The sequence below is a fragment of the Lepidochelys olivacea genome (assembly GCF_965140295.1).
Source record: "Lepidochelys olivacea isolate rLepOli2 genome assembly, chromosome: 1".
NCBI classification, from domain to species: Eukaryota; Metazoa; Chordata; order Testudines; family Cheloniidae; genus Lepidochelys; species Lepidochelys olivacea.
The window spans coordinates 39,157,183-39,183,462 of NC_140411.1; the positions used below are offsets into that span (position 1 = coordinate 39,157,183).

General features: G+C 43.8%; 1 protein-coding gene across 1 annotated transcript in view; it reads left to right on the forward strand.

Annotated features, from left to right (window-relative positions):
- DDX10 (DEAD-box helicase 10) overlaps positions 1–26,280 on the forward strand; it is a 323,849-nt gene that overhangs the window by 196,886 nt on the left and 100,683 nt on the right. The window contains exon 15 of the mRNA XM_084613019.1: positions 11,110–11,271. Coding sequence (XP_084469145.1) covers positions 11,110–11,271 — 162 coding nt within the window. The remainder of the gene's footprint in view (positions 1–11,109; positions 11,272–26,280) is intronic.

The window sequence follows — 26,280 nt, forward strand, 5'->3', positions numbered from 1 at the left end:
CGTTAAAGCACACTAGGGTACATTAAAAAGAGATTACACCTTTTACAGTATATACTACTATTGTGAGTAATATGCGTAATATTATATAATACAGAGAGAGCCCTCCAAAAAACATATTTTTGGACATCCACATAAAACTCAAATTGCTTAAAAAACCAAACAAACCCTGAAAATGAAATTAATAAACCACAAAAAACCCTAGTTATTCAGTTTGGTCCAGATTTTCAAAAGTACTTTCTGCTCATAATTGAAGCTAGATTTGCAAAACAGCTCAGCTCCCATTTAAATCTAATTGTACTGAGAACAATAGGAGCAGATGTATACTGAACCCTTTTCATATATTCCGATGTTTAAATGCAGGCTCTTGGGTTCTTTTGGAAATCTGGCCCTCCCAACTGCAGAAGAGAAAGTCTCTGGTGTTTTTTAAGGAAGATCTGTCAAATCCCAATGCTATCACTTGAAAAAGTTCTACCAATCCCTTGTATGGCAGTGGAATTAAAAGATGTGTCCCTATTTTTCTCTCAGATGTCCAGTATTTGTAGCTTTCATATGTCATCTGAGTAAAGAAGGTGCCAAGCTTATATACCAAATAGGGGGGAGATAGCTGTGCATTGAACTCTGGTAATTTAATTGGCTATCACCTAACACCATTTGGAAAAATGTATTCATTTTTAAACAGAAGTGAACTGCTGTATAGTGCTAGCCACTCCAGTACTGTTTGGTTGTAACCCAAACAAGCAAACCTCAGTGCTGCTTAAATATTAAATCTCTCTAACATGTGATTTCAGAAACATCAGAAGTTTGCTTTGGTTTTTTGTTTTCTGTGTTGAGATAAAAGGTAGCTTTTGTATTAGAGCAGTTTCATCAGTTAATGGGATGTAAACTAAATATAGTGATTACTTTTAAAATTTCTCAGTTGCCTTTGTAACTAAATAACATTCCCACAGGATGCTGAACATTGGGAATACTGTGGTAATATTACTTAGTTATCAAAATTCGAAAGCTTTTAAGGATGGCCTCACTAATAGAAGCAGTCTGTTCAAAACGATAACTAATTTCAGACATGGAAAAATTCCCTCAGTAATTTTTAAAGTATTTACTTCTCCAAGAAACATATTAAAACTAGGCCCTTTAGACAGCTATGGTACATAATGGACAAAACGCCTGGTTAGTAGAGTTTCACCAGTAGTAAATTAGGCTCAGTGCATTCACTTGGATTTATAAGATACTGTAGTGAATCAAAAGAGCGTGCGATTCCATCCATATACACATTTTAGTAAAGATAAATTTTGTGTGTTTGTAAGGGGTTTTCAAAGGGAAAATATGAAAATTGTTTAAGCTGAAATCTAAATGCCTTTTTAAATAATTTAACATGCTGCTGCTTTAATGCTGTTTTGGAACAAAAAGTGAATGCTGAGGGGGTGTAGTGTAGTGTGTGTAGTAGCTGATAGAAATTCTCTGCTTTAATTTTTTAGCAAGTGCTTTAAAATATTTCTCTTGCATTCTGAATCATAGATGCTGGTCTGTCAGTTTGTATAATTACGACAATGTATTAAGATTTGTTCATGAATTTATGTGAGGGATGATCATGACTGCAGTTGCACTGTGTTCAGAATATGAAATAGAAATGCTATTCTTATAATAACTCTTAAGGAAGTCTCATAGGGGAAAGCTACTGGAAAAGATTAATCATGGCTTTAAAGATACAAGCCTTAATTTCCAGACATTTGTGCATGCAGTTACCACCATTGCATGTGTAAATTGGGTGTAATTGCATACACAAGTAGTCAGTTGTGCATTTAACTGGCCAATTCATATATATATATGCCTAATTGGACATACATTTTTAAAGATGCAGTTACACAAAGCTGTCTTAAAATCTGGCCAATAAATTATAGTTCTTTAGTAAGTCAGTTCATAATGCATAGAGGTAATTAGACCTGGTTGTGTTTTTAAAAACACAATCTTGGATACCAAAATTTGAGAAAGGGATTAATTTCTTTTGAACCCCCAAACTGGTACTTGTAAGTATGAGGAGGAACAAAGTATTCAAATTTAGCTGGTGGGTAGATAAGTGTTTCATGTGATCCAGAGCAGTGAACCATAAAGCAACGAGGACAGAGACTAAAAATGAGCACAGGGATTGAACAGCAGCACAACAGAGAACAGGTTTTGGAGTTATTTATAGAAATATAAACTTTGCATCTGTAGAAGTTATTCCAACATTCTGATGGGCTCTAATGAAACCACGCTGAAGTTTTACTGTGCTACTTAATATATTTCTCTTTAGTAAAATAAAACTCTTTTAAGACGTGTGTTCTGAATATTGTACACAAATGAATTCATTTTACAACAGGGAATACATTGCAATTGGTTTTATTTGTGGGTATGAAGGACCAGGAGGATGCAGCACAGAGTATTAGTAAATGATCCTCTTTCTCCTTGCCTGACAGCAGATCAAAATTCTGAACTTGTTTTCCCTTTTTTTGCAAAATATATTGGAGTGTCATAAATTTTCTCCACGTATATCCACTCTTTTGTTTAAAGAAACCCTCCCACCCCCATCCACAAGAACTACATTTTTGAAAGGCTACTCCAAAAGAGTCATGTGAACAGATGTTTACAAGATTTTGTTAAATACTTCTGAATCCTTGACTTAAATCTCTGAAACTCAAGATCAAAATAATGCATTGAAGCCAAGCCCATAAGTCATGAGTAATCAACATTCTGCCTGGAAGTCACATTTGGCCCTTCAACACTGCTAATGCAGTCTGGAAGAATAACTAGCAGAAAACTTTACATCTGGCATTCTCTGTAGTCTGTTACAACATGCCACAACAACAAGCATACTCCCACCTACTTGCTTACATACAAGTTCTTCTTCCAGTGCTTGCTCATGTCGATTCCTTTCTAGGTGTTTGTGCGCCCCCATGCACAGTTGTCGGAGATTTTTGCCTTAGCGGTATCTGTAGGGTCAGCTATGGCGGCCTCTGGGGTGCCGTGCTCATGTGTCAGAATATTAGGCACTGCAAGTCCTACACCCTCTCAGTTCCTTCTTACGACCTGTGATAGTTGTTCGGAGCGCCTTCCCCTTGCCTAGCAAGTGGTTAGCGTTTTTTCCTTCACTTCATGCTTTATTGCTTTGTAGTTTTGTTGACGGTAGTTAGCTAGTGAAGTAGTTGTTAAACACTGTAGTTAGTAAGTTAGGGTCCCAGCGGGGACTTTGCCCCAGGTGGGGCATGCACCAGTTTCCAGGTTTTAAGCCCTACAGTGACTCTGACAGGTCTATGCCTGTTAGTGACCCCCATAGCAGCTGCCTAAAGTGCTTGGGGGAATCACATGTAAAAGAAAAGTGTTGCATCTGTAAGAACTTTCGTCCCAGGACACAGAAGGAGAACGAGATCCATTTGATGGCCCTCCTCGTGGAGGCTGCTCTCTGCCCAGCCTCAGAGCCTTCCCAGCCAGACTCGACTCCCAGTACTTTGGCCTCTGTGTGTAGCGCATCCCCAGCACCAGGTTCTACCCAGCACCGCTCCCCTTCGCTGGTGTCCAAGAAGAAATCGAAGAAGCGTGACCCAGAACCGAGCAAGAAAGACCAAGGGGCATTGGGCAAAGAACCCTTTCAGGCAGCCCACTCCCAGTCTCCACCCTCTAGAAGAGGTTTGCCTGGAGGGAGGCATCTGTCACTGTATGGCCGGCACTGGTCATCCTCCCGCCAATCGTCTCCAGCCTGTGGGAACGTTCCCCAACGTGGTCCAATCTGCCCGCTCCCGGCACCAATCCCCTTATTCTAGGCAACATTCACCCATGGGCACGGTTAGCCGCCAGACTCAGACGTAGACAGCCTCACCGTGGTCACTGGAAGGGGATTCCTCTGGCACGGAAAAGGAGTTCATCCCTTCACCGAATCAGTGCGTAAAGCGTAGTTGGATGCCAGGATGGAGGAGTGAGTGCCCACCCCAAAACCTCCTTTGCCAATTGGAGATGAAGCCCCGGGTCCTCCCCTGGTCGTCCAGTTGGCCTCATTCAGTGTAGATGAGGCTGTTGCGGGGCCCTCTTGTTGTACCAATAAAATAAAAACCAGCAGGATCTTATTAAAGGGAAAAAGGCAAAATACCACATTTATTGTGAATACAGAAAGAATCATAGTAAGCAGTTAGTTATAGCTATAACATTCCATTCAATCTCATATTTATTCACACATTCATTCATACAAACACACACACACAGGTTCTGCAAGGTTGTTATCATAGTTACCAGCCTTAGAGTTGCTCATGCCAAGCCACTGGCCAGGTGGCCTGGACATGAGGAGGGAGCAGAGCCTTGTCAGATGCTCATCTGATGCTCCTGGAAGTTGGTTTGCAGAATCAGACCCCCAAAGTTCTCACTTTTTAGAGTCTATTTTTATAGGAATTTCTTCCTATGCCAGTCTATGGGAATTGCTTCATCATGCTGTTGCTGAATCAATCAGCAGATAGCACATTCCTGACGGCTCCAAGATGTTATCTTGTTCTTTGGTTCTCCCATTCTTGAGGCTGTTGGGTGGATTCCAGTCTGCCCTCCGGGGGGGTCCTCTGGTTATTTCCACTTGACGCCTTCTTCAGCCGATGGACACTGGATTCTTAGGCTGGCACCTCCCTGATCATTCAGTTATTATCCACACCAAGCATCCATCCACATACATCCTCTATCTCTATTTTAATCACAATGGTTAATACAACAAAAGGGCGGGGAGTCTCTGGGTGTTGTTTCTGTTGTTAGAGTATTGTTTTGAGTCTCTCTCTCTCTGTGAACTGCTTTGAGAACAGACTCTGTCTTAGAATGTACTAACACAATTAGCAGCTTGCAAGTTTCACACATAGAGGGAGAGAAACAGTACCAAAAACCAAGAGACCTCTTAATTAGTAATACCCTGGAATTGAAACTATGGGGAATCAAACTCATTTGTGATTTTAATACAGAACTTCTTTAATATGATCCAACACTCTCACGCTATCCCACTGGATGATTTTGAGGAGCACCAAGCCCTGCTCCAGAGGGTGGTCACAAACTTAGGCCTAGAGGTGGAAGAGATGGTAGAGCAATCGGATAACTTCTTTAATATCCTCTCCTCATCAACCCCCGGATGTGTTGCGCTTCCGGTGCACAATGGGGTCCTAAAGAGTATCATTAATGATCTAGATGATGGGATGTATTGCACCCTCAGCAAGTTTGCGGCTGACACTAAGCTGGGGGGAAAAGTAGATATGCTGGAGGGTAGAGTTAGGGTCCAGAGTGACCTAGACAAATTGGAGGATTGGGCCAAAAGACATCTGATGAGGTTCAACAAGGACAAGTGCAGAGTTCTGCACTTAGGAAGGAAGAATCCCATGCATTGCTACAGGCTGGGGACTGACTGGCTAATGGCAGTTCTGCAGAAAAGGACCTGGGGATTACAGTGGACGAGAAGCTGGATATGAGTCAGCAGTGTGCCCTTTTTGCCAAGAAGGCTAACGGCATATTGGGCTGCATTAGTAGGAGTATTTCCAGTAGATTGAAGGAAGTGATTATTCCCCTCTATTCAGCACTGGTGAGGCCACATCTGGAATATTGCGTCCAGTTTTGGGCCCCCCACTACAGAAGGGATGTGGACAAATTGGAGAGAGTCCAGCAGAGGGCAGTGAAAATTATTAGGAGGCTGGGGCACATGACTTACGAGGAGAGGCTGAGGGAACTGGACTTATTTAATATGAAGAAGAGAAGAGTGGGGGGGGCGGATTTGATAGTAGCGTTCAACTATCTGAAGGTGGCTTCTGAAGAGGATGGAGCTAGGCTGTTCTCAGTGGTGGCAGATGACAGAACAAGAAGCAATGGTCTCAAATTGCAGTGGGGAGAGGCCTAGGTTGGATATTAGGAAAAACTATTTCACTAGGAGGGTGGTGAAACACTGGAATGGGTTACCTAGGGAGTTGGTGGAATCTCCATCCTTAGAGGTTTTTAAGGTCAGGCTTGACAAAGCCCTGGCTGGGATAATTTAGTTGGGGTTGGACTAGATGACCTCCTGAGGTCTCTTCCAAACCTGATATTATATGATTAAAGGTTGCCAAAGCCCTCTGGCAAACCCTATCCTCAATCCCACCCACCTCCAAGAGGGCTGAAAAGAAGTATTTCATCCTAGCCAAGGGGTTTGAATACTTGTACACCCACCCAACAAGGGTCCCTTGTTGAGGAGCGTACCACAGCAGCACACTGCTCCCTCCAAATGGTGTGGGACGCAGCTGATTCGGTGGCCTGGGTGATCGCTTCAGCAGTGGTCATGAGGCATAGTTCTTGGTGTCAGACCGCATGCTTGTCCCAGGAGATGCAGTCCTCAATCCAGGACCTCCGGTTTGATGGCGTTCGACTCTTTGCAGAGCAGACAGATGCAAGGCTGCATGAACTAAAGGACATTCGGGCCACCCTCCGCTTGCTGGGTCTGCATTCGCCTCAGTCGGTGAGGAAGCAGTTTTGGCCGCCCCACAACCAAGGCCTTGGCAACCTCGACAGGGGTCTGCAAGGAGATGGGATAAGGACATGAGTTTTTGTTTTCACTGCCCTTCCTCCTCCTGCTGACCTGCGCAACCTGGCCTGGCAAAAGATCATGGGGGCCAGAAGTGCTCGTTTTGAGGGTGCGCTTGATAGTGATGCCCCAGTCAACTCTCTTGGATTCACCTCATTCATTCCTAAGCTGTCTTCGTCCCTACCATTTGGCCTAGTCACCTTGGACCGTTGGGTGCTAGAAATTGTATCTCTGGGCTACACCCAGCAATTCTCGGCCATGCGCCCCCTTCCCTGTCCCTCTTCATGGACACTTCTCACTTCATGGACCCTTCTCACGAGCAACTCGTAGTTCAAGAGGTCGACCAGCTCCTTCAGTTGGGGGCAGTGGAGGGGTTCCCTTGGGAAATGAGGGGCAAAGGGTTCTACTCCCACTGTTTTCTAATGGTGAAAGCAAAAGGGGGCCTAAGATCCATTCTGTACCTGTGGCAACTCAACAAATATCTCAAAAAGTTGAAGTTCCGCATGGTCTCCTTGGCCTCCATCATTCCCTCCTTGGATCCGGGAGACTGGTATGCTGCTGTTGACTTGAAAGACACTTATTTTCACGTTTCCATCTTCCAAGGACACAGATGGTTTCTCCGTTTTATGGTGGGACAACGTCATTTCCAATTCATAGTGATGCCCTTTGGTCTCTCATCGGCCCTGCGGGTAGTCACAAAATGCATGGCTCCGGTAGCCACTTACCTAAGACATCAAGGTGTCTAGGTCTATCCTTATCTCGATGATTGGTTCATCAAGGGCAGATCGCGGGATCAAGTGCAGAGGAGTGTCGATCTGGTGTGTTCTACCTGTCGTGACCTTGGTCTATTAGTAAACAAGAAGAAATCATCCCTCATACCAGTGCAACGGATAGAGTTCATGGGGCGGTTCTTGACTGCGTGCCGTTCAGAGCCTTCCTTCCGAAGGCCCGTTTCCAGGCCATGTTGGGCTTGATCTCCCATATAAGGGGCCACCCGCTTACCACTGCCCACACCTGCCTGAGGTTGTTAGGCCACAATGCAGCTTGTACTTAAGTGATCTGTCATGCTCAGCTCCATCTCCGGCTGCTGCAAGCATGGCTAGCGTTGGTCTACATGCCCAACAGACACGAGCTAAACCTGGTAGTCACAGTGCCGGACCACATCCGGGTATCACACTCAAGCACACAAGGCTGCTGGTTGTGGGATGGTTGCTCCCTCCACATAAATGTCAGGGAGCTCAGAGTGGTTCATTTGGCTGGCTAGGCTTTCCAGTCCCACTTGAAGGACAAGGTGGTACAAGTCCTGATGGACAACACTGCTGCGATGTTTTATATCAACAAGTAAGGCGGAGCCAAGTTGTTGGCCCTTTGCCAAGAAACTGTCTGACTCTGGGACTTCTGTGTGCAGCATGCCATTCATCTTAAGGCCGGGCACCTCCCGGGGACCAGGAATGTATTGGTAGATCACCTCGGCAGAACCTTCTCGTCGGGCCACGAATGGTCACTCCGTCCCGAGGCGATCAGTGTGATCCCCCAAAGATGGGGAAGTCCCCAGGTTGTATTTGTTTGCGACTCATCAGAATAGGAAATGCCACACGTTTTGGCGGTTTGACAGAGGCTCCCTGTCACACCCCCTTACTCACATGGTTGGGGGCTCTGATGTATCCTTTCCCACTGGTGACGATAATCCAGAGTCCTCAAGAAGATGAAATAGGACAAAGTGAAGGTAATCCTAATAGCCCCGGCTTGGTCTTGCCAACACTGGTTTGGCACGCTGCTGGACTTCTAGGTGGCATCCCTGCTGCAGCTCCCTCTCTCGCCAGATCTGCTGTCCCAGAACCACAGCAGTCTTCTGCACCTGAATCTGGCGGCACTGCACCTGACGGCTTGGCAGCTGCATGCTTAAATGCGGAAGAACAGGAGTGCTCGGTCTATGTCCAGCAGGTCCGGTTGGGCAGCAGGAAGCCCTCTACCAGGGAAACCTGCCTGGCCAAATGGAAATGGTTCACGTGCTGGGCATCAGATCAGGGTATTAGGCCTAAACAGGCCTCACTGCAGTCAACCCTTGACTACCTTCTATATCTTAAGTTCCAGGGCTTGTCCCTTTCATCAGTTAAGGTCCGTTTGGCTGCTATATCAGCCTTTCATCCTCCAGTCCAGGGCAAGTTGGTCTTTGTTCACGACATGATGGTCTGGTTCTTGAAGGGTCTGGAGCGACTCTATCCTCATGTCCAGGACCCTGTCCCTCCTTGGGACCTGAATCTAGTGCTGGCACAGCTCATGGGGCCCCATTTGAGCCATTGGCTTCCTGTTGCCGCCTTCTACTCTCCTGGAAGGTGGTATTCCTGGTGGCAATAACATCTGCCCGTAGGGTCTCTGAGATTAGGGCACTTACCTTGGAGCTACCCGATACAGTGTTTTTCAAGGCCAAGGTCCAGCTGCGACTGCACCCCGCTTTCCTGACCGAGGTGGTTTCACAATTTCACATGAGCCAGGACATATTCTTGCCTGTCTTCTTCCCGAAGCCTCATAAATCTGAGGAGGAGAGTAGATGACACTCTCTGAACATCAGGACAGTGCTAGCCTTTTACATTGAAAGGACCAAGCTGTTCCATAAGTCAACGCAGCTGTTCATCACGGTGCCAGACAGGATGAAAGGCTGTCTGGTGTCCACTCAGAGAATTTCATCCTGGATCATCACCTGCATCTCTTTCGCTATGATCAAGCGAAAGTGCCTCTGGCGATCGTAACCGCTCATTTGACTAGGGTGCAAGTCTCCTCGGCGGCCTTCCTGGCTCAAGTGCCAATTGACGATATCTTCAGGGCCGCTACCTGGTTGTCCGTTCACACGTTCACGTCTCACTGCATGCTTACCCAGCAAGTCCAAGACGACGCTGCCTTTGTAGAGCAGTGTTGCAACTCACATGACCTTGAACTCTGAGCCCACCTCCAGGAATGCTTCTTGTGAGTCACCTAGAATGGAGTTGACATGAGCAAGCACTCGAAGAAGAAAAACGGTTGCCTACCTTGCATAACTGTTGTTCTTTGAGATTTGTTGCTCCTATCTGTTCCATTACCCACCCTCCTACCTCTCTGTCGGAGTTGCTCCCAAGAAGGAACAGACGGCGCCTAATATACCAACGCATGAGCACGGCATTCCAGAGGGTACCACAACTGACCCTATGGATACCGCTAATGCAAAAATCTCCAAGGACTGTGCACGTGGGCATGCACACACCTAGAATGGAATGGATATGAGCAACACATCTTGAAGAACAACAATTACAAAAGGTAGGTAAGTTTTTTATTTCACCTGGCCTGTCTCCTTCCTTTGTCCAAATTAGTATTTGAGCATCTCATGGTTTCACATTAAAGTGAAGGAAATGGTGGGAGATCTGTCGTGACCAAAGAACCCAAACATCTTGTTTCTCACAATGAGGAGACACTACTGGGTTTGGCCTCCCTGCATCTTTCACAGAGGGAGATCAACAGAGGGAGATCAAGACGTTGCATGTGGAGAGTCAGACTTAGCTTTCAGATCCCACATAAATTTTTCCAAAGATGGGAACTACATTCAAGCTATTACTGTATATTCAAACACAATAGTATATTTGAAGGTCAGTATAGTACATGTACATGTGGATTGTTCAGGGAATTGAGACTGCTTGCAGAGCAAAGGATGTGAGGTCCTTATGAAGAGAAGCCTGGGAAATGTGAAAAATACTGTTTCTTAAAATTGATGTAAATGTAATTTCCATTTAATCATATTAGCAATCTATTTTCTTGAAAACAATTTTTTTCTAACAAAATGACTAAAAATGTCTATAGCATATTTGTCTTATTAGGCAGAGAGTAAAAAGCAGATGTCCAAACAGATTTCAAAGGAAAGCATTAAAAGCATGGTTTAATGAACAGTTTATTTTGAAGAGCTATTCATTTTTAATTAATGTAAACCCTATAAAACGTTAAAATGCCTATTTTTGTTTGTCGTGTATAAATATAGTGTTGTTTACCCCATCACATAATACAAGACCCAGGGGTTTCCCAATGAAATTAATAGGTAACAAGTTTAAAACAAACATAAGGAAGTACATACTTTAGACAGTGTACAGTCAACCTGTGGAACTCATTGCCAGGGGATGTTGTGAAGATCAAAGGTATAACTGGGTTAAAAAAAGATGTAGGTAAGTTCACAGAGGATAGTTCATCAATGTCTATTAACCAAGATGGTCAGGGATGCAACCACATGCTCTGGGTGTCCATAAACCTCTGGCTACCGGAAGGTGGGAGTCAACAACGGGAAGGATCACTCAATAATGTGTTCATTCCCTCTGAAACATCCGGCATTGGTTGCTGTTGAAAGACAGAATACTGCGCCCCATGGACAATTGGTCTCACCCAGTATGACAATTCTTATGTTCTTAATATATAATCCTCTGCAAATAGCTTTTTTGTTTAGTCTAGCAAAAATAATTAGTATTTGGCTACTTATTTGATTAGTAATGAAATACATTTTAGCATTGGATGCAGGAAAATGGCTCTAAACATTTTTATTGTCTTGTATAATCCAGTTAGTTCAGGAGTGGCCACCAGCACAAAAATCCAGTGTGGACAGTGAAGAGAAGGAAGATGATTCTGGTGGCATCAACCTAGATAAAGCAAAGGAAAGATTACACGAAGAGGACAAATTTGACAAAGAAGCATACAGGAAGAAAATTAAAGAAAAACATAGGGTAAGTCAAGTCCTTCACCAATCATTGAAATAGAAACAAATGCTGTTAAATGTTTGAGTGACTCCTTGAGAAAATATTTAAATGTTCTGCAATATATTGAAAAGTAAATTTAACATAATTATTAAATTCTGGAATTGTTCTCATCACTGCATAAGACATAGGGAAAAAAAAGAACTGCCTACTTTAGTGTTCTGTAAAGATATTTATAGTCTGAATAGATTGGCAATACAAAGCACTGGAAGATGCCAGGGGTTGATTCTAACTTTTGATGATTTTTAGAAGTAAAAGGCCGCTGACAGCAATCCAGTGACAACATTTTTACTGTCCAGGGGTTAGTATAGGAAATTAATTTTAAGGAGAGGTTTTTAAAAAAGTAAGGGAGGTTACGTGGCACACGCACTTTAACAAATGCCCAGCCCCTTAGAAAGAGAGACCAATCCATAGCACTTCTGAACTGTGGCCATATCTACACTACAAACTTTGATTGGGGAAGTTAAGTTTGTATATCGCTCGGGCACGTGCATATGTGGCTGCTTGTGCTTCAAAAAAGAACTAGGTAAGTTCATGGAGGATCCATCAATAGCTATTAGCCAGGGTGGGCAAGGATGGTGTCCCTGGCCTCTGTTTGCCAGAAGCTGGGAATGGGCGACAGGGGATGGATCACTTAATTACCTGTTCTGTTCATTCCCTCTGGGGCACCTGACATTGATCGCTGTTGGAAGACAGGATACTGGGCTAGATCATCTGACCCAGTATGGCCGTTCTTATGCTGTGTCAGAGTGCTTGTTTTGATGCAAAGTGCAGTGCATCAGGGATATGTATCTCAGTGTGTCATGCACCATCATGTGGCACAATGCCTTTTGGGAAATTTTCGCAATGTGTTCTGGGAGAGAAATGACTTGATCTGGACTCAAGAAGCAATTCCACCGGTCAGTGCTTGTATCGTAACGCAGGGTTGGGGTGACAAGCAGTGGCTACAAAACTTTCGGATGCGAACGGCCATGTTCCTGGATCTGTGTGCTGAGCTTGCCCCAGTGCAGGAACAGCAGAATGAGAGCTGCATTGGAAGCTTGCATCGCTGGATTGCTCTCAGTCTGTGGGAAATCAGTTTGGAGCTGGAAAATGCATAGTGCGGTTTGTTGTCATGCAAGTGTATAGGGCCCTTAATCATCTCCTGCTACGCAGGTCTGTGACTCTCAGCAATGTGCAGGATACAGTGGATGGATTTTCTGCAGTGAGGTTCCTGAACTGAGATGGGGTGGTAGATGGGGTGGTAGATGGCCATTGGCCACTATCTTCGAAAACTTGTAGCGATCGGGGGAGGTCCTGGATGATCGGAAAAAGGCAAATATAGTGCTCATCTTTAAAAAGGGGAAGGAGGAGAATCCAGGGAACTACAGATGGGTCAGCCTCACCGTAGTCCCCAGAAATATCATGGAGCAGGTCCTCAAGCAATCCATTTTGAAGCACTTGGAGGAGAGGAAGGTGGTCAGAAACAGTCAACATGAATTCACCAAGGACAAGTCATGCCTGACAAACCTGATTACCTTCTGTGATGAGATAACTGGCTCTGTGAATATGGGGAAACCAGTGGACATGATATTCCTTGACTTTAGCAAGCTTTTGATACCGTCTCCCACAGTATTCTTATCAGCAAGTTAAAGTAGTATGGATTGGATGAATGGACTATAAGGTGGATAGAAAGCTGGCGAGATCGTCGGGCTCAAATGGTAGTGATCAACAACTCAATGTCTAGTTGGCAGCCGGTATCAAGTGGAGTGCCCCAGGGGTCAGTCCTGGGGCCAGTTTTGTTCAACATCTTCATTAACGATCTGGATCATGGAATGGATTGCACCCTCAGCAAGTTTGCAGATGACACTAAGCTAGGTAGATACGCTGGAGGGTTCCAAAGAGATGGAGCTAGGCTGTTCTCAGTGGTGGCAGATGACAGAACAAGAAGCAATGGTCTCAAGTTGCAGTGGGGGGGGTCTAGGTTGGATATTAGGAAAAACTGTTTCACTAGAAGGGTGGTGAAGCACTGGAATTGGTTACCTAGGAAGGTGGTACAATCTCCATCCTTAGAGATTTTTAAGGTCCAGCTTGACAAATCCTTGGCTGGGCTGATTTAGTTGGAGTTTGGTCCTGCTTTGAGCAGGGTGTTGGACTAGATGACCTCCTGAGGTCTCTTCCACTCCTGATATTATGTGATTAAAGGTTGCCAAAGCCCTGGAATGTGCTTTTGTTAGATTGAAAGGGACACTGGTGATGTGTGCTCACCAGACTGGATCTTGGTGAGCAAAATATCCCAATGGTTATAGCTGCATAATATCTGTGAGGCAAAAGAGAGAAAGCTGGTGCCGGATGGAGGGAAGAAGTAGAGCAGCTTTCTGCTGAATTTGAACAGCCAGAAACAAGGGCTATTACAAGAGACAATTTGGAGCTATGCAGGTGAGGGAGACTTTGAAGGAGCACTTTAACGGTCAGCCACAAGAATGTTCTCTGTTGGAGTATAAAAACGAACAGCAAGCAGTATACAAATGACTGGGTATTTTCCTGAACCTGTGAATTAAACGATGGTTGCTGTATGTCTTCAAGTACTGTGTGCTTTCACTTCAGCTATGCATTCTGCAATATTAGTTGTGAACGAATAAAGATCATTTGATTCTTCAAAAATAGAACTTTGAGTGGGAAAAACAATGCGCAAAATAAAATTCAAAATAGTATGATTATTTTTGCTTAAATTAAGAGAGTGGAAGCACAGGCGCCAACTTTCCTTGGTGCTGGTGGGTGCTCACGCCCCACTGGCCCCGCCCCATCTCCGCCCCCTCCCTGCCCCTATTGGACCCCTCCCCAAATCCTCGCCCTGGCCCCGCCTCTTCCCCGAGTGCTCCGCGTTCCCCCCCGCCCCCTCCCTCCCAGCACTTGCCACGTGAAACAGCTGTTTCATGGCACAAGCGCTGGGAGGGAGAGGGGAGGAGGCGGAGGTGAACTGGGGTGAGGGTCAGGGAGCTGGCGGTAGGTGCAGAGCACCCACCAATTTTTCCCTGTGGGTGCTCCAGTCCCAGGGCACCCACGGAGTTGGTGCCTCTGAGTGGAACTTTAAAATTGAAAAGGGAGTAAACATTTCTGTCCATTTGCACAAATGCAATCTGTTGTGGCTACACGTACAGCAACTGTGGTCCTCACAGGTCACTGTATGTGAAGCTGTTTCCCTTGCTGTCCCCCAGCATGGCGTTGTAGGGGTAAGGATGCAGCCCATGATGCCACATGGTGTGTTTTGGGATGTAGGGAGCAGTGACCATGGAATTCTGCAAGGACTGCAAAGGGTGAAGGATTTGAGATTTTGGGACCCCTGGATCATGCAGGGTCTGCAGCATTTGAGTTTGTGGTCTGGGAAGACCCATTATGTCTGGTAGATCTCCTTCTTGGATCTTTTTCTTGTCCTCTTTCCTTCTCTCTGCTGTCAGTCATATTGGCCCTCCATGCCCTTTGTTCACAGTCGGATGCAGCGCAGGCTTGCGGGATCTGGCTGAGTAAGTCCACCTTTTACTCCTCTTTAACAATGTCAGGCATTCTGACAGTATGGAGGCAACATCTCAAGGCTGCCACATCAGAAGCTGCTGATAAAAACAGACAGATGTGCCACTGGATTTACAGTAACAACGGAAAGGGAAAGATAAATTTCAAACTCCCTTCCCTTATTCTCATAAACACTTTTAATAAGATATGCTTATTGACACTGCTGTTTTGGAGCACCTTGGCACCTTACTGCTTTCCAGCCTCAGCCATGCTGAGTATGGCCCACCGGGGCTAGGAACAGAAGACTGTTCTGTTGCATGAAGCAATATAATTTTGGTCTGAATTCCATGGGAACGAATATAGGGCAGTGGCACTAAATATTGGTACTATTTTCCACTGTGGTGGTTTTAGATATCTCATTCCTGATGGTTACAAAGGCACGGAGAACACAGCTGCTGCTGGCATCCCCAAGCTGCCTGGGTCCATATGTTGCTAGCCTGTTTACTGCAATAGCACCAGCTGAACTCATTCAGAGTGGCATGGGAAAGTGCCCTATTGTGCAGGAAGAAATAAGACAGCCTTCCATACAAACCTTTGTGAGAGGATTGCAGAGTATCTCCGTGAAGGTTTCATTGATTGTAATTTGTCAGGAAGGATACAAGGGACATAAACAAAGGGCTCCAAATGCTGTGCCCCTTCCTCCCCCCGCCTAACCAAACAGGGGAATGAAAAGCACATGCCAATTTTGCCTTTGTATCTCTACCTCTTCTTGTATGAGTAAAACAATGAAAAGTCGATAACTGTGTCCTGTTAACTTGAGGATGGGCTGGGTGTCCTCTTTAAACATTGTAAAGAGAAATATATGCACACACTAATCAGAGTTACCTTCCCCTTTGTCAGGCTCATCTGCACTCATCTGGAGAGACTGGCTAGACTGTGGTGGAGTATGACAGGTTCTGACTCACAACCTGGCTGGAGTCCCCCACCCTGTCTACTCCTTCCTCCTTCTTGGTGTTCAAGGCATGGGTCTCTGTCTTTGTCTCTTCTGAGGTATCCACAGTGGTCTGGGGGGTGCTGGGAATCGCTGCCAAGTATGGCATGCAACTCATTATAAAAGCAGAAGGTCTGCAGGGCAACCCCAGATCTATTTTTGGCCTCCCTGGCGAAGTTCCTGCGCTTTCACATGGCGCTGCTGCTGATCTCTGTCATACCCCTTTGCCTGCATCCCCTGTGCAATCTGCTTGTAGATGTCCACATTTCTATGGCTGGTCCATAGCTGTGCTTGCATAGCCGCCTCTTCCCCACATGCCCAGGAGATTCAATATCTCAGGTCTACTCCGGGCAGGAGCACATCTTATGCCTAGAGTCGCATGGCTGGCTGGGCAGTTGCACACAACATGAGTGAGCTGCTAGGTGTGCTTGCCAAGGAACGTAGTCCAAAAAAAGCATTTCAAAAACACACAAAGGGGTTTAAAGATGTTGGTGGCTTCTGGTCTCTGTGACCTCTGAGCAGTGGAGTTTAAAATTGTGACCAAAATGGCAGGCAATGGGGCATTGTGGGACAGCTGATGGAAGACTGTTGGGTCAACACAGATCACATCGCAATGTTACATTTTCGCTAAGAGAAAAGTGCTAATTTTTGCATAGATGTCATTGGGATCATCCAAAATTTTACATGAATTATTAAAGTAAGACCTTTATAATGTGCTTCATTCTGCTGTTTGAAAACTTTAATGTTTGTACTTAGATTCCTCTTTGGCATTTAAAAACCTTAAATTGCAGACCATACATTTGCAAACGGTTTCTGGACCATTCATTTGTCATAGAACGAAGTAGAAGGTTTGAGAGCGTGGCAGTTAAGAATGCTGAGTGTTGCTTGTGAAATGAACTTAACACCCCATCAAGAAGAGTTTGGATTTCTTCACTCAAGCTCTTGGCACACAGTAGCCCCTTAACATCATGTGATTAACATACCTTCATGATAAGCTATTGTGTACAGAATTGATTGTAATTCTGGAGTGTACAGTATTCAAATTGTATCATAAAATACTGACATAAAACTTCATTTTAAAAGCATTGTTTAAAACAGTATTGATCTTCAGAAAGTTAACTATATATAAATTTCCCCACTGATGATGATACGCTAATGCTGGGATATGGGAAACGTTTATATTTGAACAAAACACTATGGGATAAATTTTCAAAAGTTCCAAATGTTGGTGTTAAACTCCCATTGAAAGTCAGTGGGGGTTAGGTGCTTAATTTGAAAATCGACCACTGTAGCCCCATAAACAGTAATCTGAGCTCAGTGAAAAACCACTTAAGAAGCTTTCCAAAGAGTAGGAGATTTAGAGTAGCTGCAAAGAATGGCAGGATTCATCTCTCATCCATGCTGTAGGTGCAACAAGATTTGATTCTGAAGGAAGCGGAGCTATAATATTTCAAGAGCACAGCATAATGAATCAATAGGAAGAGTTGGTTGGAAAGTTATAAAACTATCCGCTGGTTTACTGACAAATTCATAAACTTTGAGAGTGAAGTTTTTGTACTTCTGTTATTGGAATCCAATGATTAAATATTTTATCAATCAGTTCTTCATAGAATCACAGCAAATTAGGGTTGGAAAAGACCTCAGGAGGTCATCTAGTCCAACACTCTGCTCAAAGCAGGACCAATTCCAACTAAATCATTCCAGCCAGGGCTTTGTCAAGCTGGGCCTTAAAAACCTCTGAAGAAGGAGATTTCACCACCTCCGTGGGTAACCCGTTCCAGTGCTTCACCAGTGCTAGTGAAATAGTTTTTCCTAATATCCAGCCTAGACCTCCCCCTCTGCAACTTGAGACCATTGTGTCTTCTGTCATCTGCCACCACTGAGAACAGCCGAGCTCCATCCTCTTTGGAACCCTCCTTCAGATAGTTGAAGGCTGCTATCAAATCCCCCCTACTCTTCTCTTCTGAAGACTAAATAAGCCCAGTTCCCTCAGCCTCTCCTCGTAAGTCATGTGCCCCAACCCCCTAATCATTTTCGTTGCCCTCCACTGGACTCTCTCCAATTTGTCTACATCCTTTCTGTAGTGGGGGGCCCAAAACTGGACGCAATATTCCAGATGTGGCCTCACCAGTGCCGAATAGAGGGGAATAATCACTTCCCTCGATCTGCTGGCAATGCTCCTACTAATGCAGCCCAATATGCCATTAGCCTTCTTGGCAACAAGAGCACACTGTTGACTCATATCCAGCTTCTCGTCCACTGTAATCCCCAGGTTTTTTTTTTCAGAACTGCCGCTTAGCCAGTCAGTCCCCAGCCTGTAGCAGTGCATGGGATTCTTCCTTCCTAAGTGCAGGATTCTGCACTTGTCTTTGTTGAACCTCATCAGATTTCTTTTAGCCTAATGCTCCAATTTGTCTAGGTCTCTCTGGACCCTATCCCTACCCTCCAACGTATCTACCTCTCCCCCTGGCTTAGTGTCATCTGTGAACTTCCTGAGGGTGTAATCCATCCCATCTTCCAGATCGTTAATGAAGATGTTGAACAAAACTGGCCCCAGGACCGACCCCTGGGGCACTCTGATACCAGCTGCCAACTAGACATCGAGCCGTTGATCACTACCCATTGATCCCAACAATCTAGCCAGCTTTCTATCCACCTTATAATCCATTCATCCAGTTAACTTGCTGGCAAGAATACTGCGGGAGACCGTATCAAAAACTAAAGGCAAGATATATCACGTCCACTGCTTTTCCCCATATCCCCAGAGCCAGTTATTTCATCATAGAAGGCAAGCAGGTTGGTCAGGCATGACTTGCCCTTAGTGAATTCATGTTGACTTTTCCTGATAACCTTCCTCTCCTCCAAGTGCTTCAAAATGGATTCCTTGAGGACCAGCTCCATGATTTTTCCGGGACTGAGGTGAGGCTGTAGTTCCTTGGATTCTCCTTCTTCCTTTTGTAAAGATGGGCACTATATTTGCCTTTTTCCAATTGTCTGGGACCTCCCCGATTACTATGAGTTGTCAAAGATAATGGCCAATGGCTCTGCGATCACATCAGCCAACTTCCTCAGCACTCTCGGATGCATTAGATCTGGCCCCATGAACTTGTGCATGTCCAGCTTTTGTAAATAGTCCTTAACTTTTTCTATCACCACTGAAGGCTGCTCACCTCCTCCCCCTACTGTGCTGCCCAGTGCAGTAGTCTGGGAGCTGACCTTGTCTGTGAAGACAGAGGCAAAAAAAGCACTGAGTACTTCAGTTTTTTCCACATCATATGTCACTAAGTTGCCTCCCCCATTCAGTAAGGGTCCCACACTTTCCCTGATCACCTTCTTGTTGCTAACATACCTTCTTGTTACCCTTCACATCCCTTGCTAGCTGCAACTCCAGTTGTGCTTTGGCCTTCCTGATTACACCATTGCATGCTCAAGCAATATTTTTATACTTCTCCCTAGTCATCTGCCCAAGTTTCTACTTCTTGTAAGTTTCTTTTTTGTATTTAAGCTCACTAAAGATTTCTCTGTTAAGCCAAGCTGGTCTCTGTTGTGGTTCAAATGCAAGGCAAACAAAGCTTTTAGCAAGCAAGCGGGAAGGTCTGCCGTGTCGGCTTTCCACCCTCTCTTTTATTCTTTCTCCACTCACGCGCATTACATACTCCAACCCCAAAAGGAAACAACAAAAGGAATAATATGACTTTGATTAATATTCTTATTTACCAGCTTCTATCTACTACATTCCTTGCTCTCAGGCCTTTGAGCCCCTTCCAAGGAAGCTTCCCACGGTTCATATCCTCTGGGCGACTTCCCATGGTCCATGTCCTTGGAAGGAGCAGTGTGTGCACTGCTCCTACACAGCACTCAGGGTGTGCCCTGAATATTTTCAGGTGCATGAACCCTTCCTGAACCCTTCAGGTCTCCTGCCATATTTGCTATTCTTTCTGCACATCGGGATGGTTTGTCACTGTAACCTCAATACGGCTTCTTTAAAATACAGCCAGCCCTCCTGGACTCCTTTCTCCCTCATATTAGCCTCATATTAGCAGGATCCCCTGACTCCCAGGAGACCCTGCCCATCAGTTCTATGAGGGAGTCAGTCTGCTTTTCTGAAGTCCAGGGTCTGTATTCTGCTGCTCTTCTTTCTTCCTTTTGTGTGGATCCTGAACTCGACCATCTCATGTTCACTGCTGCCCAGGTTGCCACCTACTTCTACTTCCCGTACCAATTCTTCCCTGTTTGTGAGCAGCAGGTCAAGAGGAGCACAGCCCCTAGTTGGTACCTCCAGCACTTGCACATCAGTATGCTTTCACTTCTATAATGCAAAAGAGAGCAAGTGATATTAATCTAGCATGTATTTGCATTTTTAAAATTACTTCATCTGAGTTATTTTGAAGAACGATTTTTAAAATAAGCAGTGAGGGCAAAGAAATGAACAGAACACACTAAAACATAAACATTGATTTTTTGTTATAGGAAAAACATAGTTTATTATAACCTAAATGATTGGAGGCTGGGTGATTTTTGTTTTGTGCAATATACCTAATTATTTTATAAAATGAGAATAATTGGAATGAGTACTGAATAGTTTTGACAAAAATAAATATTTAAATAGCTGCCAGCTGAGAGTCAATGACATCTCTTACAATTTGTTAGAGGTTTCTTTTACCATCTTACCTCTTTGGAAACAGCTTTTGAATTTTGTTTACGTATTGATGTTTAAAATTTAAGATGAAAATATTTCATTTGATTACATATTTGTTGTATATTATGGAACTATTGAATTTCTTGTAAATTCTTTTAGTATCCTTATTTTTTCACTCCTCCAAATTGAAGTGATGAAATTTAAGAGAAAACTGCAGCAAAATGTAAAGTAGGCCCTGAGTTTAAGACTCACTTTTACTGACTGTGGTTTATATTCTCATGAACCTCACCATTCTTATTGAACAAGGCCATGAACCCCAATTCTAGGAGGCAGTTAAGTATGAGCTGCCCACTCATTTTACAAATATGTTAGCAGAGAGGCTACATAAAATTATACTGCCTTTCAGATTGAATGTTTGTTGTCTTCTCTAACCACTAAACCATATTCTTTTCCTAGTGCCAGGGGTAGAACACAGGACTCCTGATTGACAGTACCTGTATGCTACTGCTATTTAGCAAACACATCCACTGGGAAAGGGTGTGTCAGGTACGTCTCTAATGACTGAACTAGATAGAGGCTAGCAATTATTCCTATATCTCAAGGGACATTGATATGAAAATGCAGAGTTCAGACTCTTCTGGTTACTGTCATGAGGAGATGTTATTTTGAAAGTTTGTTTTTAAAAACAACTAATTATTTGATTCACACTTTGGGCAAACATTCTATAGCTCACATTTGTAATTTAAGCTATCTATAAACTGTAGCAAGGTACACTCAAAAACAGGAGTTTCACACTTTAGTCATTTGTAAGGCTAGGGGTTTGTAATGGAGGTCGTTTAAGTCACGGAATGCGTGACTTCCAAAGACCTCCAAGACTTCAGCCCCGACTGCTGGTACCCCAGCAGCTCTCCAGCCACCGGTGTGGGCAGCGGGGGAACCCCTGCAGCGCCGCGGCCAGCGGGGGGATCCCAGCAGCTCCCCTGCTGCAGTGGGTCAGGGGATCTCTGCAGCTCCCCACTGTGCCAGTGGCAGGAGGATTCCCAAAGCTCCTGGCCGCTGGGGAGGGGACAGGGGGCCCCTACAGCTCCCTTCTGGTGCTGGGGCTAGGGGGACCCTGGAGCTCTGAGCCGCCATGGGTGGTGGGGGCCCCAGAGCTCCCAGCCACCCTGCAGCTGCCCAGTCCCTTCCCATTTTATCATGGATATTTGTAGTAAAAATCAGGGACAGGTCACGGGCTTCTGTGAATTTTTCTTTATTGCCCATGACCTGTCTGTGACTTTTACTAAAAATATCCATGACAAAATCTTAGCCTTAATCATTTGTTATCTCCTCCCTCCCTCTCTCCCTCCCTCCCCAATCCTGGGGTTCTACACCAAGGTACTTCAGCCCTGTGTAAAAACTGGGAAATAAGCACGGAAAGTTTGTTGTGTGGCAGATTAGTTTGCCTCAAAACCCCCACCCTCTAACTCCAAACCTGAAAAGCATGGATATAACATTGCCTTCAGCACTGTTCATCACATACTTCAGCACCTACATAGAGCTTTCACTTCCCTGCTGAAAAGCAGTGTGTACCCCAACTTCTTCAAACTCTGTCTGGTGGAAAATCTCAATGATAACCTCAGCAAAGTTAAAGCAGAATAACTGTGCGGTCAGTCAGATGTGCTGATCTGTTAATGCAGTTGTGTCTGAGGTCGCATTATGAAAAGCATTATGGAATGTTAGAGTGTGTTATTGACAGTGTTGTGATATGAAAGTGGCTAGGGATTCAGGAGGCTTTTGCCATGACTTATTTCCATGATTTTCAGGTTCTGAAGTGGTGACTGTATCCTGATGTAACTTGAACTGTCTCTGAGTAAAGTTTTTGTGTTTAAAAATTTACTATAATCTAGGGAATACTCCTTTTCTCCCACATCCCACATTTTGCCTGAAGTCCAAAGCTGGGCTTTTGGGGGCTATGTTAACTTAGGGGCTGTTGGAAAAACAATAAGGAACATTAAATATGAAATACAAATGATGACCCCTCCACATCTACACGTTTATGCATGGTTCTGTATTTGTCTAGGATAGATAAATAGAGAACCAAGCTAGACCTAATTACTGGATGCAGCATAGTCTAGTGGCTATAGCACCATCCTGGAAGCCAGGAATTTCTGAATACTAACACTGGCTCTGAGACTGATGTGCTGTGTGCTACTAGGCAGGTCAATTACATTCTGTGCCCAAATTTCCATGTCTATAAAATTGGGGTAATGATACTTTGATAATTAATGGAGATGATGTCCAGATTGTTCAGTGTTTCTGTAGAGCTTTGAAAATGTAAAGGGGCTTTATAAGTGCTAAGTATTTACTGTTTCATTGATTGGGGTGGGAAGAAACCATATTTTAAATCGGGTAGTCCCCAGTTCTGGAAGGTACTTAACCATGTGCCTAATTTTCAAGCATTGACTTCTATGGGACTATTGATGTGCTTAAAAGTTACACAGGTGTTAAGTCCATTTCTGAATGTGAGCCTTAATAACTAAGAGTTTAGTCCTGTGTGGATTGAAGTCAACTTAAAAAAATCTATTGACTTCACTCATGTGGGATCAGGCCGTAACCAAGCATCCATATTAACCAGCTGGCTACAAAATCTACAAGCCTATTTGTAGGTATCCTAATGCTTCTAAAATATATTGGGTATTCAGACTTCGTCTTGGTTTAGGTGTGTGCTGCAGAGACAAATAGTTTAGGAACTCTGGGATGCACCTTGACAGAAGGGTAATTCATAGGGGTTGACTATTAAAAGCTAGTGAATAAAATTAAATTAAATGTATCAAACATGACTAAGTTGAAGGTTTATAAAAAATGTATTTAGCAGCACATATATAATGCAATGCTTTAGTTATTGGGAGGGAGGTGAAAAATAAAATGTGTATTAAAAAAAGTCATCTTTGTATAATAACTTTGACCATGAAGCTCACTTTTCGTATCACATTTAGGTCCCATATCAACTGATGTTGAAATCCTACAAATCCAATGTGTCATTAGGACAGTTTTAAGTCTCCTCCCATTTTCTATTTCTAAGCTAATAAAAAGAAAAGGATGGGAATTTTGTGTTGAAAAATGAGTTTATTTTTCTAGACACTATTTGCAAAACATATATAGAGAGAATTTATGCATATTTGAGCACATATACATATTACCACTGAAGTGATGAGGACAGCGAACCACTTTACTGCCAGTTTTCTTGTAGTGGTGGTGGTAGGTTCATTTCCACTAATAACTCTCAGTGCATAACTGAATAGATTTATCCTTCTGCCCAAGACCATACCAGTAACTTCTCACTTAACATTGTAGTTATGTTTCTGAAAAATGCAACTTTAAGTGAAACGATGTTAAACGAATCCAGTTTTCCCATAAGATTTAAAGTAAATGCGGGGGGGTTGTTTTGGGGCAGACAAAAGGCATTATGTACTGTACTGTGGTTGGGAAGTGCCCCTGGTTTACTCCACACAGGCACAACCCACTGCAGGAAAGGGCGCTAGGAAGCACCTTCGCAGCAGCAGTGGCAGCTTACCTGGAGAAGAACAGGCACTGACTTTTCCAGGAATGCTCCAGGCCCGCCTCTTCCCGTCCCCACTCCACCTCCTCTCCGGAGCACGCCACATCCCCGCTCCTTCCCTCTCCCCAAGAAAGTCCTAAGCGCTGCCAAACAGCTGTTTGGCAGTGAGGGAAGCGCTGGGAGGGAGGGGAGGAGGCGGAGAAGAGGAACTTGTGCAATGCTCCCTTGTAAATTCGCTGCTCTTCCACAAAATCTTACAAGCGGTGGACAGAGCAGGCAGCCAAACGACATTATAAGGGAGCATTGCACAACTTTAAACGAGCATGTTCCCTAATTGAGCAGCGCCGTAACTTTTAAACAGCATTAAGCGGGAGGACGTTAAGTGAGGAGTTACTGTGCTTTGCTCTTAGTAATCTTGTGTGATAAATATATACTCTGTTGATCTTTCTGCTCTGTGCAATATTTAGCAGAAAACTTATACAAAAGGCAAAATCTAAACAAATGGTGCTGGTGTTAATTTGTATTTGTGATTTATTGAAAGTATTTATTACCTCCGTAGAAGATAGAAAATCTAAGAATGAAATATAGAGCATGATCACCAGGGAAACATAACACTGACTAAGGGGAGTACCATATTACAATTTCAGAGCTGCTCTTGAAAAATTTTCTGAGTGATGTAACATACTTTCCTGATATTGCAGAAGCATGAGATTAATCATGGGGGAAAGATAAATATTGTGGGATGAAGATGAGGTTCAAAGGATAATATAAGTTTTAGAGGATAAAATAACATTGCCTTTGTATATTAGTTAAAATCACCGTATGCATATTGTCACTGAAATTGTCTAAGATGGCCCCTACTAAATGACTTCTTAGTGAGGGGGTCAAGCCAATAAAGAATCAATCATGTTTTTTAACAATACAGAGCAGAGTTGCAAGTAATAACTCTCTTGGAAAACATATGATTCATCCTAAAGTACTGTATCGATGTTAACTGTGGAAGAATGGATGCTGCTGTTTTTTTGGAAGACTTTCAGTAAGATGCAATTTGTTGCTATGCCTCCAGCTTGGGTACAATATAAAAGAACTATGGGATGATTAAAATGAGACCAATATTGTGCGGAATGTTTTGGAAGAACTACTTGTATGGCAATCACCTAAATAAAAAATATACAGCAGTATTTGGGAAATATGGACTAATTTACTCTTTTTAAGGCTGCTAGACTCAAAGTAAAGACCACATAAAAATGCAAATAAACCAAAAAACTTCAAAATGTCTTTGGTGTCCTGCAAATGACGTGCATTGAACCCAGGACATGCAACAAAGGATGGAAAGATTGAATATACTGTTTGTATTTTAGAGAGCAGATGGGAGATTAAATTTTATTTTGAACAAGTGTGATTATTGTAATTTTGTTCACAAAACATGAACAAAAGTATGTAACAAATAATAAAATTAGAGAGGACAATGTCCAGAGAGAGTACCCAGACTCTTTTTGGAGGGCTTCATTGTGTAGTCTTTAATCAGATAAAACTCCATTTGAAATTGCAGTCCTACTGCATCTAGGCATTCATTGGCTCACCTGTGCTGTTTAATGCTTGCTGAAATTGTATATTCTTGTCCTTTTTTAAAATATAGTTTTTTTGCTACCACAAATCAATCAACATCTCTGCACTTTTCAGTACTTTTCTTCCCTCACTGACATCCCTCCCTTCTGTTGATTTCAGAGTCCCTCTTCTCTCCTTCAGCCTTTTCATTATTTATTTATTTATTTATTTATTATTTTTGCTTCCTCTCCCACCATTTGTCTTTTCTGCCAGTCTCCAACCATGGCTGCTGTCTCATTTGCTCCTGTGTAGCTAAGCACCTTTGTAGAAAATGCAAACAGCCTTCTCTGCAATTTTTTCTTCTTTTCCTTCAGTTCAGCCGCCTTCCTTGCTAAAACAGTTCGGTTTCTCATCCTTTCCGGACTTTTGTATCTTCGATTCCTAGTGGCTTTTCTCTATCTTTGACAATGTGGCCCTCCCACTTCTTCCCACTCTATGCAGGATCTTGCCAGGTTTTTTCCCCCCCAGGAGGAAATTGAGGCTGTCTGTCGCAAGTATTTAGTTGCTCTCTACCACTCCGATATCTCCTACAACTAGTTTTTAAACCCATCACTTATGGCTCTGTAATTTCTTCTCCCTTACAGTATTACACCTCTGACACCTGTCTGTGTCCCACCGCCAGTTATAACGCAACCCCGCAAAGTGAACCCTGCCTTCTCCATTGATGTTAATGATTCCACTTTCTTCCCTGTCACCCAGTGTTAGTGTTGA